This window comes from Salvelinus alpinus, chromosome 13 (genome assembly GCF_045679555.1).
Source record: "Salvelinus alpinus chromosome 13, SLU_Salpinus.1, whole genome shotgun sequence".
NCBI classification, from domain to species: domain Eukaryota; kingdom Metazoa; phylum Chordata; class Actinopteri; order Salmoniformes; family Salmonidae; genus Salvelinus; species Salvelinus alpinus.
This window is the reverse complement of record NC_092098.1, coordinates 19,330,836-19,344,399: the sequence shown is the minus strand read 5'-3', so window position 1 is coordinate 19,344,399 and position 13,564 is coordinate 19,330,836. Positions and strand designations below refer to the sequence as shown.

At 41.7% G+C, this 13,564-nt stretch overlaps 1 protein-coding gene across 2 annotated transcripts in view; it reads right to left on the bottom strand.

The window, feature by feature from the left end:
• Window positions 1–11,306, bottom strand: part of LOC139537277 (transcriptional regulator ATRX-like) — a 46,464-nt gene extending 35,158 nt beyond the window's left edge. For both annotated transcript variants that reach the window (XM_071338403.1, XM_071338404.1), the window contains exons 1-6: window positions 11,089–11,306; window positions 2,481–2,590; window positions 2,340–2,395; window positions 2,190–2,233; window positions 1,741–1,862; window positions 1,490–1,606 (exon numbers count right to left, since the gene is read on the bottom strand). In XM_071338403.1, the coding sequence (XP_071194504.1) occupies window positions 1,490–1,606; window positions 1,741–1,862; window positions 2,190–2,233; window positions 2,340–2,395; window positions 2,481–2,590; window positions 11,089–11,108 (469 nt within the window). In that variant the 5' untranslated portion in view covers window positions 11,109–11,306. The remainder of the gene's footprint in view (window positions 1–1,489; window positions 1,607–1,740; window positions 1,863–2,189; window positions 2,234–2,339; window positions 2,396–2,480; window positions 2,591–11,088) is intronic.
• Between the last annotated feature and the right edge of the window lie 2,258 nt (window positions 11,307–13,564).

Below are 13,564 nucleotides of genomic sequence, written 5' to 3'. Positions count from 1 at the left end.
ATCTCACTTTTGACGAACATATCAAGAATATTTATAGGACAGCTTTTGCCCATCTTCGTAATATTGCAAAAATATAACTTTTTGTCTAAAAATTATGCAGAAAAGCTAATCCATGCTTTTGTCACTTCTAGATTAGATGACTGCAAAGCTCTACTCTCCGGTTATCCGGCTAAAGCATTAAATAAACCTCAGTTAGTGCTAAACACGACTGCTAGTATCTTGACTAGAACTTCCTCTCTACACTGACTTCCTGTTAAGGCAAGGGCTGATTTTAAAGGTTTTACTGCTAACCTACAAAGCTAACCTGGCCCAGGGATCCGAAGGTGAACGGCAAGGTACTGGAGCATCTAACTGCCCTTGCTGTCTCTGCCTGGCCGGCGCCCTTCTCTCCACTGGGATTCTCTGACCCTATTACGGGGGCTGAGTCACTAGCTTACTAGTGCTCTTCCATGCAGTCCCTAGGAAAGGTGCATCACTTGACTGGGTTGAGTCACTGATGTGATCTTCCTGTCTGGGTTTTGCACCCCCTCAGGCTTGTGTGGTGGAGGAGATCTTTGTGGGCTATACTCAGCCTTGTCTCAGGGTAGTAAGTCGGTGGTCTGTTGATATCCCTCTAGTGGTGTGGGGCTGTGTTTTGGCAAAGTGGGTGGGGTTATATCCTGCCTGGTTGGCCCTGTCCGGGGGTATTGTCGGACGACTTCCCGCTGTCTCAGCCTCCAGTATCTATGCTGCAATAGTCTATGTGGTGGTGGTGGGGGGGGCTAGGGTTATATCTGGTGTAATTCTCCTGTCTTATCATCTAGTGTCTTGTGTGAATTTAAGTATGTGCCCTCTAATTCTCTCTCCCCCTCCCGGAGGACCTGAGCCCTAGGGCCATGGCTCAGGACTACCTGGACTGATGACTCCTTGCTGTCCCCAGTCCACCTGGTCGTACTGCAGCTCCAGTTCCAACTGTTCTGCCTGAGGCTATGGAACCCTGACCTATTCACAGGAGGTGCTACCTTGTCCCAGACCTACTGTTTTCCCCCCAACTTTCTTGCCCTCTCAACCTCTGAATGCTTGGCTATGAAAAGCCAACTGACATTTACTCCTGAGGTACCGACCTGTTGCACCCTCTACAACCACCAATTATTATTTGACCCTGCTGGTCATCTATGAACATCTTGAAGAACAATCTGGCTTTAATGGCCATGTACTCTTATAATCTCCACCCGGCACAGCCAGAAGAGGACTGGCCACCCCTCAGAGCATGGTTCCTCTCCAGGTTTTTTCCTAGGTTCCTGCCTTCCTAGGGAGTTTTTCCTAGCCACCGTGCTTCTATATCTGCATTGCTTGCTGTTTTAGGCTGGGTTTCTGTATAGCACTTTGTGACATCTGCTCATGTAGAAATTTGATTTGATTGATTACAAACATTAATTCATTGTCATTCTGCGGCACACTATTTTAGGGTAAAGGATATGCATTTTCATATTAATTCATGAAAGCTCACCTCCACGTCTCCTGGAAAAAACTCTCCTCAGATTACCAGATTTTCCACAAAGGAATTCTGTACCTCGGAAGTCATCTCTGACATTTTCTACCGGCTCAGGCCTCACCAGTGCAGTCCCTTTGTGCATAAGAAATGTAAAAACAAACGCATGGAAACAAAGGCATTTTCTGTTTATAAATCCAGTCATACATTATGCATTTCCAGGGTTAATATCCCCTTACACTATTGAAAGAAGTAGCAGAAAAACAAACCTTTAGGCAATCTTGTTACATCAGGATAACCGTTTGAATTGACGATCAAGCAGTCATCATCACTTTCATTTGAAGCACCAGATACATCCAGTCCACTGTGTTTAATCACAACGGAAGGTTTTCTGTAATACAACAAGTGACATTGATTAGAGCAGTGGTTTTTCAAACCTCCTCAGTGACCCCCAGACATTTCACAATTTTGTTGGAGCCCTAAACTAGCTCACCTGATTGACCTCAATAAGGGTGTGTAATTACTTGACAAATTGAATTGGGCATGCTAACTCAGGAATAGTTCAAATATATGGAATGGCTTGGGGTCCCAGTTGACAAGTTTGAAAACCTCTGCATTAGAGGATAGGAGTCTGACAAAATGTTTTTATGAGTTTCCTGTCCATAAACAACATGTACATAAACTAGCACATATGTCAAAATATTAGAAGAAAGCCCACCTCCTGGAACCACATCTGGACTGCTTCAAGGCGTCTGTTGAGGTCTGTATTCAACAAGAAATATGTAATAACTACATCTTCTAGATCTGCATCAATACTAAATATTCTTTGGTCTAGAACAGCCAATACTGATATTTTTCATGTCAATACCTCAATGGAGGTTCGGTCTGTTGAGTGTGGCTCCACACAGTCCTTGTTCGTTATACCTGTGAATTAAAATCAGCAGACAATAATGGCCAGACAACACCACTATACCTACTGAGTTAAAGGTGTACTTATTACAGTTCTCACCCTCAGGACTTTCAGTCACCAGTGTGTCGTCATCTTCCTCTGGAGCATGAGCCAAGAACCCATGCAGTTTGGTCACCAACACATTGAGCTTGCTCGTGCCAAGAGGAATGCTAAGAGGAATGACAGCCAAATTAATAAAAATCCAGCATACCTCACGAGTTTCTTTCTAGAAAGCTATACACCTTTGTTTAAATTCCTAACCAAAGTATGTGGATATGCCATAGCTACTGGTATGATGTGAACATATCTGTCCTTGACCTTCTCTGTCCCTTTACTTCAGAAACAGTTATCACGATTCAATAGGCTAGCTAGCTATTTTACCCTAATGCTAGCCCATTCATAGACGTTGACTACTTTAAGCGCCTATTGATGAAGGCATCTTCTTGCTGGAAGAATTTTGTTAAGAGCTCCAACACTTTCTCTAAACGTTAACCGAACCGCAAGCAATACGCATTTTGGAAACATAAGGAAAACATTTCATATCAGCGAGAAACATTTTTTTTAAAGGTGCAACACATACAGTAGAATTAGTTTGCCTTTTGGCATTGTAATTTCAGAATATGTCCAAATATATCTTGCGCTAGTGTTTCAAAGGATTACTTAAATCACGTGTTGTGATTAGCTGTGATATTCGCCGACTGATTTCTCCCGCCGGAACAGCAACTATTGTCAAAATGGGAAGCTGTTCTGACTTTGTGCATGCGTTATCTAGTGGAATTCGCTCTGTCATTTCCTGGTTGCTAAAATTCTACATTGTCTACTAAATTTCAGTTTGTGTGTAGACAAGCACTGAATAGTGTAGAGAATCATTGTACCATCTAAATCGCTGTGAAATATCTAACAAATAACAAAACAAAAAATGTTTTACAGCTGTTTGAAGCTGGTTACTTTCGAGTTTTCCACCAGCTGTAAAAACATTATTGATAAGATACACTATACAGTGCATTCGGAAAGTATTAAGACCCCTTGACTTTTCCCCCATTTTGTTATGTTACAGCCTTATCCTAAAATGGACTTAAAAAACCAAAAAACAATCTACACACAGTACCTCATAAAGACAAAGCAAAAACAGGTTTAGAAATGTTTGCCAATTTATTCATTCAAAACATAAATACCTTATTTACATAAGTATTCAGACCCTTTGCTATGAGACTCAAAACTGAGCTCAGGTGCATCATGTTGTTTCCAATGATCATCCTTGAGATGTTTCTACAGCTTGATTGGAGTCCACATGTGGTAAATTCAATTGATTGGACATGATTTTGAAAGGCACACAACTGTTTATGTAAGGTCCCACAGTTGACAGTGCATGTCAGAGCAAAAAGAAAGCCATGAGGTCGAAGGAATTGTCCGTAGAACCCCTAGACAGGATTGTGTTGAGGCACAGATCTGGGGAAGTGTACCAAAACATTTCTGCAGCATTGAAGATCCCGAAGAACAGTGGCCTCCATTATTCTTCAATGGAAGAAGTTTGGAACCACCAATACTCTTCCTAGAGCTGGCCACCTGGCCAAACTGAGCAATCGGGGGAGAAGGGCCTTGGTTAGGGAGGTGACCAAGAACCCAATGGTCACTGAAAGAGCTCCAGAGTTCCTCTGTGGAGATGGGAGAAACTTCCAGAAGGAGAACCCTCTCCGCAGCACTCCACCAATTAGGCCTTTATGGTAAATTGGCCAGACGGAAGCCACTCCTCAGTACAAGGCACATAACCGCCCACTTGGAGTTTGCCAAAATGCACTTAAAGACTCTCAGACCATGAGAAACAAGATTCTCTGGTCTGATGAAACCAAGATTGAACTCTGTGGCCTGAATTCCGGAGGAAAACTTGCACCATCCCTACAATGAAGCATAGTGGCAGCATCATGTTTTTCAGCGGCAGAGACTGGGAGACTAGTCAGGATCGAGGGAAAGATGGACGGCGCGAAGTACAGAGAGATCCTTGGTGAAAAGCTAATCCAGAGTGCTCAGGACCTCAGACTGGGGCAACTGTTCACCTTCCAACAGGACAACGACATCAAGCACACAGCCAAGACAACGCAGGAGTGGCTTCGGGACAAGTCTCAATGTCCTTGAGTGGCTCAGCCAGAGCCTGGACATGAACCCGATCAAACAGCTCTGGAGAGACCTGAAAATAGCTGTGCAGTGACGCTCCCCATCTAAACTGACAGCGCTTGAGAGGATCTGGAGAGAATAATGTGAGAAACTCCCCAAATAGAGCTTGTAGCGTCATACCCAAGAATACTTGAGGCTGTAATCGTGGCCAAAGGCGCTTCAACAAAGTACTGAGTAAACGGTCTGAATACTTATGTAAATGTAATATTTCATTTTCTATATATTTCCAAAAATGATAAAAACCTATTTTTGCTTTGTTATTATGGGGGTATTGTGTTTAGATTGATGAGTGGAAAAAGCTATTTAATCAATTTTAGAATACGGCTATAACATAAAATGTGGAAAAAGTCAAAGGGTCTGAATACTTTCCGAATAAACTGTATATACAAAAGCATCTGGACACCCCTTCAAATTAGTGGAGTCGGCTATTTCAGCCAAACCCGTTGCTGAGCACATAGCCATTCAAATCTCCATAGACAAAACATTGGCAGTAGATTGGCCTCACTGAGGAGCATAGCGACTTTCAACGTGGCACCGTCATAGAATGCCACCTTTCCAATCCGTCAGTTTGTCAAATTTCTGCCCTGCTAGAGCTTCCGCGGTCAATTTTAAGTCAAATGATACTTATTTGGCACATGCGCCGAATACAACAAGTGTAGACTTTACCGTGAAATTCTTACTTAAAAGCCCTTAACCAACAGTGCAGTTCAAGAAGAAAATATTTACCAAGTAGACTAAAATAAAAAGTAATAAAGTAACACAATAAGAATAACGAGGCTATATACAAGGGGCACCAGTACCGAGTCAATGTGCAGGCTAGTTGAGGTAATCTGTACATGTAGGTGGGGGCAAAGTGACTATGCATAGGTAAAACAAACAAACAGAAAGTAGCAGCAGTGAAGAAAGAGGAGGGGGTCCATGTAAATTGCCCTGTGACGATTTTTATGAATTGTTCAGCAGTCTAATGGATTGGGGGTAGAAGCTGTTGAGGAGTCTTTTGGTCCTAGACTTGGCGCTCCGGTACCGCTTGCCGTGCGGTAGCACAGAAACTCGAGTGACTGGAGTCTGACAATTTTTAGACTTTCCTCTGACACCGCCTATTATATAGGTCCTGGATGGCAGGAAGCTTGGCACCCAGTGATGTACTGGGCCGTTCGCACTAGAGGTCGACCGATTAATCGGAATTGCCGATTAATCGTGGCCGATTTCAAGTTTTCATAACAATCGGAAATCTGTATTTTTGGGCGCCGATTTGCCGTTTTTTAAATTTATTTTTACACATCTTTATTTAATCTTTATTTAACTAGGCAAGTCAGTTAAGAACACATTCTTATTTTCAATGACGGCCTAGGAACGTTAACGACAGATTTTTAACCTTGTCAACTTGGGGGATCCAATCTTGCATTGATTACATTGCACTCCACGAGGAGCCTGCCTGTTAGCGAATGCAGTAAGCTAAGGTAAGTTGCTAGCTAGCATTAAACTTATCTTATAAAAAAACAATCAATCAATGACTGTCATTGCTCCAATGTGTACTTAACCATAAACATCAATGCCTTTAAAATCAATACACAGAAGTATATATTTTTAAACCTGCATATTTAGCTAAAAGAAATCCAGGTTAGCAGGCAATATTAACCAGGTGAAATTGTGTCATTTCTCTTGCGTTCATTGCGCGCAGAGTCAGGGTATATGCAACAGTTTGGGCCGCCTGGCTCTTTGCGAACTAATTTGCCAGAACTTTACGTAATTATGACAACATTGAAGGTTGTGCAATGTAACAGGAATATTTAGACTCATGGATGCCACCCGTTAGATAAAATACGGAACGGAATAAACGTTTTGTTTTCGAGGTGATAGTTTCCGGATTAGTCAAAGGTATATGGTTTAGAGAGAAATAGTCGACGCGTTATAATTCCTGTAATAACTTGCGGCTGAATTTGAAAGGGGTTCCGTCATTATTTTAGTTCATGTCTTCCATAGAGAATGTCTTGATCTACTTCAAATAAGGTCTGTGTTTCGTGCAGGCTTAAACCGCCTCGACGTTTTGATACCCGTGTAAATCTCACTAGGATAAGGTAACGTTTGTCAACATATTTTCATAAATCCACTCTACAATTTTATATATTTTTTTTAAATCTTTGCTTATATTTAATCAATATTGATCAGAGTTACCTTGTCCTATGGATATCTACACAGTTATAAAATTGGCACGGTGATGTAAGCCTACACGAAACACAGACCTTATTTTAAGTGAATCTAAAAAATATCCTATGGAATAAATGAAGGAACCGCTTTTCAGATTTTGCTAGGTGTCATGGGAATTATGACTCGCACTTTGGTTGTCAATTCTTACCATGCCCATTAAATTAATTAAAATAGGATTTCCTGCATATAGAAATTAAAGTTTTTGTTTTCAACATTCATCACAGGTAACTTAAACTCTATTTTTATTCAAACAGTTGAGAGTATTTGTCTCCTAAGCAGACTCTTCAGTATCATTGTCACTTCAGAGCTGTGTGCGTGTGTGTATTTATGTATTATATTAAGTTTTTTTTTAAAGTGTTCATTGTTCATTCAGTATTGTTGCAATTGTAATTATTACAAAAATGTGTGTGTGTGTGTATGATATATATTTAAAAATATATATATATTTTTTTAAATAAAATCGGCATCGGATTTTTTTGTCCTCCAATAATCGGTATCGGCATTGAAAACATAAATATGGTCATTATGGCCAAAGAGTTCTATTTGCGCTTCATCAGACCAGAGGACATTTCTCCAAAAAGTACAATCTTTGTCCCCATGTGCAGTTGCAAACCGTAGTCTGGCTTTTTTAATGGCGGTTTTGGAGCAGTGGCTTCTTCCTTGCTGAGAAGCCTTTCGGGTTATGTCGATATAGGACACATTTTACTGTGGATATAGATACTTGTACCCATTTCCTCCATCTTCACAAGGTCCTTTGCTGTTGTTCTGGGATTGATTTACCCTTTTCGCACCAAACTACGTTCATCTCTAGGAGACAGAACGCGTCTCCTTCCTGATCAGTGTGACGGCTGCGTGGTCCCATGCTGTTTATATTTGCATACTATTGTTTGTACAGATGAACGTGGTATCTTCAGGCATTTGGAAATTGCTCCCAAGGATGAAGCAGACTTGTGGAGGTCTACAATTTTTTTTCTGAAGTCTTGGCTGATTTCTTTTGATTTTCTCATGATGTCAAGCAAAGGGGCACTGAGTTTGAAGGTAGGCCTTGAAATACATCCACAGGTACACCTCCAATTGACTCAAATTATGTCAATTAGCCTATCAGAAGCTTCTAAAGCCATGACATCATTTTCTGTAATGTTCCAAGCTGTTTAAAGCCACCGTCAACTTAGTGTATGTAAACTTCTGACCCACTGGAATTGTGATACAGTGAATTATAAGTGAAATAATGTCTGTAAAAAATTATTGGAAAAATTACTTGTCATGCACAAAGTAGATGTCTTAACCGACTTGCCAGAACTATGGTTTGTTAACAAGAAATTTGTGGATTGGTTGAAAAACAAGTTTTAATGACTCCAACCTAAGTGTATGTAAACTTCCAACTTTAACTGTTTATCTCCATTTAGCAGGATTACCAGTAGGAAAATGTGGCAGTGGACAACGTGACCAGGAAGATTTTAATTTACCGGCCATTTGAGAAATTTACCATACATTTACGCATTGGGTGTGTAACCCATTAGGGTGTCCACCCACGGTGCTCAGAATGACAGAAATCACATTTATACTTAACGATTTTACTGAGTTACAGTTCATAAGGAAATCAGGCAATTTAAATAAATAAATAAATTAGGCACTGATCTATGGATTTCACATGACTGGGCAGGGGCGCAGCCATGGGTGGACTTGGGAGGACATGGGCCCACCCACTGGGTAGCCAGGACCAGCCAATCAGAATGAGTTATTCCCCACAAAAGGGCTTTATTAAAAGACAGAAATATTCCTCAGTTAATTCAAATGTCCGGGTGGCTGGTCTCAGACGATCCTGCAGGTGAAGAAGCCGGATGTGGAGGTCCTGAGCTGGCATGGTTACACAGTCTGCAGTTTTGAGGCCAGTTGGAAGTACTGTAAAATTCTCTAAAACAACGGAGGCTTATGGTAGAGAAATTAACATTCAATTCTCTGGCAACAGCTCTGATGGACATTCCTGCAGTCAGCATTCCAATTGCATGCTCCCTCAAAACACGAGACATCTGTGGCGTTGTGTGACAGAAGTCCACATTTTAGAGTGGCCTTTTATTGTCCCCAGCACAAGGTGCACCAACATGCAACAATTTCAATGATTTTACTGAGTTACAGTTCATATAAGGAAAATATTAAATTTAAATGAATTCAATAGGCCCTAATCTACAGCTTTCACATGACTGGGAATAGATACCTTAAAATCAAAGGTAGGGGAGTGTATCAGAAAACCAGTCAGTATCTGGTGTGACCACCATTTGCCTCATTAGAGTGACATCTCCTTCACATAGAGTTGATCAGGCTGTTGATTGTGGAATGTTGTCCCACTCCTCTTCACTGGCTGTGCAAAGTTGCTGGATATTGACGGGAACTGGAACACATTGTCGTACTATTCGATCCAGAGCATCCCAAACATGCTCAATGGGTGACATGTCTGAGCATGCACAACCGGTTAAGTTTGAATTTTATTTTATTAATCATTCAGCCTGATTAACCAGACTAATGTCCATGTTACAGCACTTGTTTACAGAAGGTACACAGAGGCGATCACCTGTGCCAATTAGCTATCTGTTCGAACACCTGTGTGTAAGTAACTGGGGAGGAAGTGTAGTTTTCCAACTGGAGGCACACAGCATATAATCTGTACAAATCTGCTACGGTAAGTGTATAGTTTTATTTTAAAGTTTTTCTTTTTTCCCCCTTTTTAACATTTTTTTATCCCCTTTTCTCCCCAATTTTCGTGGTATCCAATCGCTAGTAATTACTATCTTGTCTCATCGCTACAACTCCCGTACGGGCTCGGGAGACGAAGGTCGAAAGCCATGCGTCCTCCGAAGCAGAACCCAACCAAGCCGCACTGCTTCTTAACACAGCGCGCCTCCAACCCGGAAGCCAGCCGCACCAATGTGTCGGAGGAAACACCGTGCACCTGGCCCCCTTGGTTAGCGCGCACTGTGCCCGGCCCGCCACAGGAGTCGCTGGAGCGCGATGAGACAAGGATATCCCTACCGGCCAAACCCTCCCTAACCCGGACGACGCTAGCCCAATTGTGCAGCCGGCTGCGACAGAGCCTGGGCACGAACCCAGAGACTCTGGTGGCGCAGCTAGCACTGCAGTGCCCTAGACCACTGCGCCACCCGGGAGGCCCCCGAAAGTTTCTTTCTGGCTGTGTATTTTCAAAAATCGTTTTGCAAGCGATGATTGGCTTTTCTAAACGTTAAAACAGTGTCGGAATTGTATACTGAACAAAAACGCAATGTAAAGTGTTGGTCCCATGTTATATCTGCTGAAATAAAAGATCCCAGAAATGTTCAATACACACAGCTTATTTCGTTCAAATTTTGTGCAGAAATTAGTTTACATTCCTGCTAGATTGCATTTCTCCTTTGCCAAGATAATCCATCCACCTGACAGGTGTTGCATATCAAATAGCTGATTAAACATGATCAATACACTGGTGCACCTTGTGCTGGGGACTAAAAGGGCACTCTAAAATGTGCAGTTTTGAGGGAGCATGCTGACTGCAGGAATGTCCAACAGAACTGTTGCTAGAGAATTTAATGTTAAGTTCTCTACCATATGCCACCTCCAACTTAATTTTAGAGAATTTGGCAGTACATCCACCCAGACTCACAACCTCAGACCACATGCAACCACGCCAGCCCATGACTTCCAACCCTGCCCTGTCATGTGAAATCCAGGGCCTAATGAATTTAACTCAGCATACTGATTTCCTTATATGAACTGTAACTTAGTAAAATCTTTGAAATTATTGCATTTGAACACTAAGGTTTTTCCCGAGAGCTACCCTAAAAAATACCAGGGACTGTTTTCCCAAAGGTATCTTAAGACTAAATACACCATATTTTCCTAACGTTGAACTTAGCCTAAAGATGCTTTTGGGAAACCGGGCTCAGATCATTGACAAATCAATTATCTAGCTATCTAGCTCGTTAGCTAACGTTAATGTACGTCATTCAACTAATGTATAGCTAGTTAGCTAGCAGTAAAGCTTGTTACCTAGCTACATAAATACCAAACAATAACGTTGGGCAAACATAGCTAGGTCTCTCTTGATGTATGTACTAATTATGTAAATGTCAGAAGTTGAAGTCGGACTAGTAGCTTGAATGTGAGGACTGACTACTTTAGGACTTTAGGAAGCTAGCAGGCAGCAAATAAGCTAGCTAGTTAAGGTTAGCGATCTACGGCTTGCCCTACTAGCTACAGTGGCTTGCTCAGGCAGCTGAACGGTCGATATGTTTGTTACCTGAGCATCTCTGCGGACATCTTGAGCTGGTCAAAGGCACCTTATGCAAACGGCGCGCACTATATGGGCTTACTCCCACAAAATTCCACAATTTCCCTCATTATTGCAGGTAATTTTTGTTTAGGTCGATAACACAATGCAATAGTCAGACTAGCTACGCAATAATGGCGGTGTTTCACGAACGCTTTCATCATTGCGACTGCGCAAATTTGAAAATGGGCGCGTTCTAGTCTGTCCTGTGTGGTCGGAGCTGCAGTCATTTTGAGTTCAAATGTTAATTTGGCCGCTTCCTGGACATCTTTTTATAGTAGGCTACTCGAGTTGCGCAGATGATCTCACAATCACAACGCCTGGGCGCCACATTAGTATTGTAAAGACCCTTGGGTCATCCTTACCATATCCCCTAAGTGGGTTAATAAGGATCGGACCCTTTTTTAAATTTTCGACTAAAATGACACCCAAATCTAACTGCCTGTAGCTCAGGACCTGAAGCAAGGATATGCATATTCTTGATACCATTTGAAAGTTAACACTTTGAAGTTTGTGGAAATGTGAAATTAAGATTGAAGAATATAATACATTAGATCTGGTAAAAGATAATACAAACAAAAAAACATGCGTTTTCTATATTTTTTTCCCCCATCATCTTTGAAATGCAAGAGAAAGGCCATTAAATCACATAGGAGTTTAGGGGCCATTTAGATTTTGGCCACCAGATGGCAGCAGTGTATGTGCAAAGTTTCAGACTGATCCATTGAAGCTTTGCATTACTGCACAAAATGTTGTATCATCTCTGCCCAAATGTGCCGAATTGGTCAATTGATACATTTTCAAGTACATAACTATAGAGAACATACAAAAATTATATGGTAATAAAAAAACAAGTTTACAAACTCCCGGGAATGTCATAAATTATGGATAATTAGCTTCCCTACAGAAAAGATAATAACCTTCATTCATCTAGATTGCCGGGCGGGGTGGGTGTGGGGCCAGACACAGCAGGGGTTCAAACTGTAGAACCCAGTTTCTACATTTGAAGGTGAATGTATCAAACCAGTTGCCGTGATAAAAGTTTTTGTTGTTATGCACTTTCCTCAAACAATAGCATGGTCTTTTTCACTGAAATAGCTACTGTAAATTGGACACTTCAGTTAGATTAACAAGAATTTAAGCTTTCTGCCCATATGTAACCGATATGAAATGGCTAGCTAGTTAGCGGTGGTGTGCGCTAATAGCGTTTCAATCGGTGACGTCACTCGCTTTGAGACCTTGAAGTACTGGTTCCCCTTGCTCTGCAAGGGCCGCGGCTTTTGTGGAGCGATGGGTAACGATGCTTCGTGGGTGTCAGTTGTTGATGTGTGCAGAGGGTCCCTGGTTCGCGCCCGGGGCGAGGGGACGGACGTAAAGTTATACTGTTACACATATAAGACATGTCTATGTCCTGGAAAGTTTATTGTTACTTACAACGTCATTCTAGTCACATTAGCGAACGTTAGCAACAACCTAAGGTTAACCTCTATTGGAGCAGTGGTTCGCAAGTCTGCCTGTGGTCTAAGAGACACAAGTTCAATACCCGAAAGAGGCAGTGCACAGTCTTTGTTCACTGCACTGGTATCATAAGTAGGATGGTGTCATTGGAAAGGCGTTTGTGGCCACAGCCACACTCTCCTGAATGAAGAGGGTAGGTAGTGGAACAAGTAACAACCCGTGCCTAGGGTTACAATCTCCCACAAGTGGGTTAACCCTATAGGAGCAGTGGTTAGCACTGGGGAAGCTACTCTGAAAATATAGTCTTCCAAGCTACCAATTACTAAACTACCTTTAAAGGGAATTTCAAGTGGGATGGAAATATTGGCCCACAACATGATTTGATTATAATAGACTGTAGACTGTTCATCTTGGTAAGGGGTGTACATTTACTAACTTGCACACGATCAGGGCCTGGTTTCTGTGTTTTTGTATTGGGCTGATCTTAACTTTTTTGTACATAATCTTTACATCATCTTAGCTTCACACACACACCCTCCCTGCTATTAGGGTGTCCTGTATTCATGACAGCCCTAGTGGCCCGATACTTCCCCGACAGTTTACCTTTATCTGGTTGTTTTCTAGATTTCTCCTGGTTCTGCATATGTATATAGTGTTGTATATGTTTTCCTTTTCTTTCTTTTTTTTGGTAGTTTTTCACCTTTATTGCTATCTTTGAGAGTTTGGATTAATTATAGTAACCACATTCCCTGTGTACATGTGTTTTTGTTCTAGTAGAAATACATCTATAACATGTTCTATTTTATCCTGTATCTGATATTATGACACCTTGTGGCCCTTTTGGGTACTTTAGATTACCACAGGTGTCTGCAATTACCTCTGGCTCGCTGTGTGGCCTTATCTGTCCCGCTATTGTTTGTGGAGATATGCTCTGATGAAGGTCGACTGACCGAAAGCTCAGCTATAATTAAAAACATTTGCATCTGAC